At 42.5% G+C, this 6,000-nt stretch overlaps 1 protein-coding gene across 1 annotated transcript; it reads left to right on the top strand.

The window, feature by feature from the left end:
• The first annotated feature begins 241 nt into the window (after positions 1-241).
• Positions 242-2,372, top strand: LOC120431459 (T-complex protein 1 subunit zeta). The gene is made up of 2 exons (XM_039596576.2): positions 242-508; positions 723-2,372. Exons 1-2 carry the CDS (start codon positions 372-374, stop codon positions 2,182-2,184), a joined length of 1,599 nt encoding a protein of 532 aa, XP_039452510.1. The 5' UTR covers positions 242-371; the 3' UTR covers positions 2,185-2,372.
• The last annotated feature ends 3,628 nt before the right edge of the window (positions 2,373-6,000 follow it).

Genomic DNA, 6,000 nt, shown 5'->3' with positions numbered 1-6,000 from the left:
ATTTTGGCGTGGCGGTAGTGTCGCCAGCCCCGACAGCGGAGTGGCGTATCTATATATAATTAGTCTATGATTATGGATGGTCCCTTAATGAAAAAATTCAAGACCTGCAGACTTTTTGAAGGAAAATACAAATCTCTCTCTCAAAAAGTAACAACTGCCCACTTTAACCCAACTCCCCTTCCTCACCGTGAACGCACCCCGCAAATCTGACATTCGCTGTCACCGCACGTGAGTTTTGTTTCTCTTCACTTTTTCGCCATTCGCCCCCGAGTCCCGTTTCTTTCAAGTCGCAGCAGCCCACGGGTTTTCGGTTTTTTCATTCAACTCCAACCACAACTGTCCGTCTGTGTTTCGAGAAAATCTGCGGAAAAATGGCCTCCATCAGTCTGCTGAACCCGAAGGCCGAGTTTGCTCGGGCCGCCCAGGCGCTGGCCGTCAACATTGGCGCGGCCAAGGGCATCCAGGACGTGATGCGGACCAACCTGGGCCCGAAGGGAACGATGAAAATGTGAGTAGGCTGCCAGGTGGGAATGTTTGCCGGTGAAAATCGGATTGGGGCGGGGTTTCCGGGTTGGACGGATGGTTCGGTGGGTGTGGGGGGAGGTGAAGATTTAGGGTCCGTTGAAGGTTTGACCGGTTTTGGGTTTGGGATGGGGCGTTTTGCTTGTGAGTCATCGGTGCAAAACATAACCTAAAAATGTTTTTTCTCTTGTTCCGTGCAGGTTGGTTTCGGGAGCCGGCGACATCAAGATCACCAAGGACGGAAATGTGCTGCTGCACGAGATGCAGATTCAGCATCCGACGGCTTCGTTGATTGCTCGTGCCAGCACGACCCAGGACGATATGACCGGCGACGGAACGACCACGACGGTGCTGCTGATCGGAGAGCTGTTGAAGCAGGCGGATCTGTACATCGGGGACGGTCTTCATCCGCGTATTCTGGCTGAAGGGTTTGACCAGGCTCGTCAGCAGGCGCTGCAGATTCTGGACCAGATGGCGGTTCCGATCGAGGTCAACAAGGAGAATCTGTTGGCCATCGCGAGGACGTCGCTGATGACGAAGGTTCATCCGCAGTTGGCCGCACTGTTGACGGAAGTGTGCGTGGATGCCGTGCTGGCCATCCGGACCGAGGGCAAACCCGTTGATTTGCACATGGTTGAGTTGATGGAAATGCAGCACAAATCGGCGACCGACACTCAGCTGGTCCGCGGTATCGTCATGGATCACGGTTCCCGTCATCCGGACATGCCTAAGCGACTGGAGAACGCCTACATCCTGACGTGCAACGTTTCGATGGAGTACGAGAAGAGCGAGGTCAACTCCGGCTTCTTCTACAAGACCGCTGAAGAGCGGGAGAAGTTTGTGTTGGCCGAGCGCGAGTTCATCGAGCAACGTGTCCAGAAGATCATCGAGTTGAAGCGCAAGGTGTGCACCGCCGAGAACGGAAAGACCTTCGTCGTCATCAACCAGAAGGGCATCGACCCGATGTCGCTGGACATGCTCGCCAAGGAAGGCATCATGGCGCTGCGTCGTGCCAAGCGCCGTAACATGGAACGTCTCGCGCTGGCCTGCGGCGGAATCGCCCTCAACTCGTTTGACCAAATGGACGAATCTACCCTCGGCCAGGCCGGACTCGTGTACGAGCACGTCCTCGGCGAGAACAAGTTCACCTTCGTGGAGGACTGCAAGAACCCACTCTCCGTAACGATTCTCGTGAAGGGTCCCAACAAGTACACGCTCACCCAAATCAAGGACGCCGTCCGTGACGGTCTTCGCTCGATCAACAACGCCATCGACGACGGCAAACTGGTCCCCGGAGCCGCCGCCTTCGAAGTGCGTTGCCACAACAAGCTAAAAGACCACGCCAAGGACGTCAAGGGCAAGACCCGTCTCGCGATCCAAGCGTACGCCGACGCCCTGCTCGTGATCCCGAAAGTGCTCGCGGTCAACAGCGGTTACGACGCCCAGGACACCATCGTCCGTCTCCAGGAGGAGAGCCGTCTCAGCGAGGACCCCATCGGACTCGATCTGTCCACCGGCGAGCCGATGAAACCGGTCGATCTCGGCGTGTTCGACAACTACATCGTCAAGAAGCAGATCCTCAACTCGTGCACCGTCATCGCCAGCAATCTGCTGCTTGTGGACGAAATTATGCGTGCCGGCATGACCAGTCTTAAGGGTTAAGCACATCTTTTTTTTCGTTTCGTTTATTTGCCTAGGGCACACGTTTGAAAACACTCAACGTCTAACCAGATAAACTACTCCTACTTACTAACTCACTAACATGCACACACTTGGTATTCATTTCTCACATTAAGAACCTTGAATACGAACAATAAAGCTTGCACGCATCGGCATAATGCTTATCAAAATTGTGCGAACGTTTGAAATTTATGAGATGACATCCTTTCAAGACGAAATACGGTCACACACTGAAAATAACAGTAAATTCGGTGCAGACAATGCGATGTTTATAGAACAGAATTAACCCTTTTTCAACAAAATCGTGTTTTTTTTTTTTTTTTTTTGCAGGCCAAGGGTGCATGATACTGATGATACTCGTCGGTTGACACACCTAGGCGAGGAACATCCCGGAAGGAGCCCAACTACATCCGTAGTGCTGTTTGGACAAAACAGCATGGCTCTGGTTCCTTGCAAGTGTCCTATTTTCTTACCTCCACGTTGGCTTGGTTTAGTCATCATGATGACAAGGTGTAACCTAGCTGGTGGCCTGTGGAAACGACTCGTAAACCTTTGACCAGCGAGGGTCAGAGTGGAGACGGCTAGAAGAAAGGGGCGCGTCAATGTGGGAAAGGGAAGTAATTTGTGATTGTAGACGGTATTGTTTTGATTCGCAGTATGTTGAGTCAACTGCTGTGGATGTACCTGAGCATCGCAGAACGGGGTTTCTCTTCTTTCCATTTCAGCTAACAGCTATCTTCTGTTTATTTTGTTTCACTGATTTTCTAAAACGGCTTCTGTTTACTATCCTCCATTTGATTTCGATTTTACTTATTTGATTCTCTTATTTCTCAACGCTTTTCCACTCTATTTTACCAATTGATGCTGCTGTAACAAACTGTCTGCTTTCCCTTAATTTGGTAGCGATGTCAATTTTGTTTATCATGTGCCTTTTCTTTATTTATCTATTTGAATAATTTCTAATTTCTACTATCTTTCTTTTACTATTGATTCTTTACATAGTATATTTCCTTCACTGTCCATTGTTTTGAAACTTCACCTTTTTCTTAAGCAAGTGAGGTTCGAGCCCTTACTCAATTTATGGAATGATTAAAGGATTAACACAAATATTACTATTGTACTTTTGGTAAACTTTTATAACATGCTTAGGACCAAAAATTGTAACAAAACACCGCGACAAAAGAAATAGCAACATATAAACACGACTCAACACTAGGAAAGATTTCAGGAGAAAACAATACACAGTAAAATAACAACTAGTTTTTGAATTCAAACTAAAAATAAAACAGTTTTTGCTTTAATGAAAGTTGATAGGCACACTATAAATGGTTAGGCGCTTATACTTACATCAAACCCTACGTAATGTACCACCCCCGGCCGAGTTAAAATGCGTAACCGGAAAAGAAGGTGTGCATGCCTGGCACGAACACTCAAAGCGTGTTCTAGCGTGCTGCTCGTACTGACTCAGAGCAAGGGTGAGATGTAGGTGTAAGGGCAGTGCGTGTTCGTCGGGAACCTGGTGCATAAGATCGGTCAAGGCCCGTTCTTACACTGAAAATTGCGAATTGCGAAAATAGTGTTTTTTTTTTAATATTAGAAATCACGAAACACAAAAATCGTCATATTGTTCTACAAAATCGCCGAATCTGCACCGCATTTGCTGTGATTATCACCAGAGCAATGTTTTGACCTACATAAAACGTCTATTTTGATTGAAACTTAGGCCAAAGATATAAAACCTCTAGGCTGTCGGTCTTTATTAGCATGCCGAATCGACCACTGCACTGCCGTTCTACGCATAATTGTCCCATGTCAGTTTTGGGCGATTTTGACTTTATGACATTTTTATGTTTAGTTTGATGTGTACTTTGAGAAAAACACATAAAATCTGGTACTTTGTTCGGAAACTCATTAAAAACAACACCAAGTCTGTTTGTCCCACCGTTGTACTTCTACGCATAATTGTACCACCAAGTATTCTGCCCACCATTGAAAAAACGGCTAATATCCACTTTTGGCAAAAACGAGATATTAGCACCAGGTGGTAGAGGATGTTCCTACGCATCTTCTGGAACTTGAATTTTACTGAAATAGTGTTTAGACTTGGCTGCCGATGCGAAAAACCAAACGGCTAATATGCCACTCTTATGGGAAATTGCCTTGATGGAGATTTTGTTTCAAACACTAAAACGCGTTTTTCTCGGAATACTTGATTTGGCATAATAGCCAAATTTTCAATTATGGGCAGTATTTTCTTTCACGAAATTATCAGTTTTACGAAGTATTGTGTCTTCTATAGCAAGAGGATTACAAATAAGAGTGAGAAACTGCTAACTGGAATGATTAGGGACTTATGAGTTGAATAGAGACCCACGGGACAATTATGCGTAGAAACACAGAAATCGGTCGAAAAATTTCAATCGCGTTTTTCTCAGTTGCACTTTTTTGAACATGGGACAATTATGCGTAGAACGGCAGTGCACTCGATCGAAATATTTCGAACGTAATTTATCGACTCAAGGAGGTATTAGACTATGACAAACAAACAAATTTGTTACTAGAATGTTCAATATTAACGTGGCGATTATTGCATTCAATCGAAATATTTCGATAGTAATTTCTCGACTCACGATCGTAATTTCTCGATCTACCATGGACAAATTACGACCGATGATCAAGAAAATCTCGATATGAGTTCGAAGCTCGTTTTCAAAACTTTTGAAAATTCATAATTTTCAAAAAATTCTGAAATTTTAAAAGTTTTAAATCTTTTAAAAAAAAAATTTAGTCAATCCAAAAACTTCGGGCATGATTATCAGGCTTGAAAGGGCGAAACATTAGCAGAAGAAACATAAAACTAAAAATAAAGATAGGTAGCTGTAAAATAAATAAAGGGGTGGAGAGTGAAATTATTGATCCTATCCAAGTTTCTAAGCGAAAATGGCGTTCGAAAGGTGAACGCCCGAAATGTCAAAATCACGCAGTTGTACCAACATCACAAAAAAAGTGTGCCATGGCATGACAGCCACATTTTTTTCTAATGTTGGTGCTACTGCGCGATTTTGACATTTCGGACGTTCACCATTCCAACGCCATCTTCGCTAAAAAATAAAAACCTGGATAACAATTTTAACCAATTTCCATATTTATTTTTAAGTTGAATATTTTCTTATTTATTTTTTTCCTGTATTTATTAAATTAAATATTTTTGTTAATTTGTTCTTGACTTTTAAAAGTTACTTACTTTTTAATCAATTTTATTTCGTTTTTCTTTGAAAATTTTAAATAAAAAAATCAATTCAATTTTTAAGAGTTAAAAAAAGTATTTTTTGAGGTATTTTTTATTTTATTTTTAATAAAATTATATTTTTTCGAAATTGAAATTTTAAAAAATTTCTGAGTTTATATCTTATTTTTTTTATTTTTCTAAATTAACAAAAAATAAAAATTTTGAAATAAAAAAAATAATTTTAATCTAATTTTTTTTTAAATTGTTGAAAATTTTATGTTTTTTCAGGGTGACCACTAAAGTCGGGAAAGTCGGGAAAATGTCGGCAATTCCCCCAAAATCCGCCAAAAATCGGGAAAAAGTCGGAAATTTATGATTTTTTGTTAAAAAGTCAGAAATTCCAAGCATCCTTGCTTGAAAATTAATTTTTACTCTTGAATAATTTTGTAACATTCTGTACAATTGACACAGATTTTCATAATATTTTTTATGAAACAAATGGTCTCTATAGGGACGTGGCGTTACATCGTGCTACCATCTACACAGAAAAAAATATTCCTGTAAATTCA

This window comes from Culex pipiens, chromosome 3, assembly GCF_016801865.2.
Source record: "Culex pipiens pallens isolate TS chromosome 3, TS_CPP_V2, whole genome shotgun sequence".
Lineage (NCBI taxonomy): Eukaryota > Metazoa > Arthropoda > Insecta > Diptera > Culicidae > Culex > Culex pipiens.
Note: the sequence above shows the minus strand (reverse complement) of the source record. Positions and strands in the feature narration are given on the sequence as shown.

What these genes read in the sequence shown, in the direction of transcription:
- LOC120431459 (XM_039596576.2), top strand. Translation starts at nt 372, where the DNA reads ATGGCCTCCATCAGTCTGCTGAACCCGAAGGCCGAGTTTGCTCGGGCC. An exon ending in CCGAAGGGAACGATGAAAAT is followed by an intron (nt 509 to 722) that starts GTGAGTAGGCTG and finishes TGTTCCGTGCAG; the next exon opens with GTTGGTTTCGGGAGCCGGCG.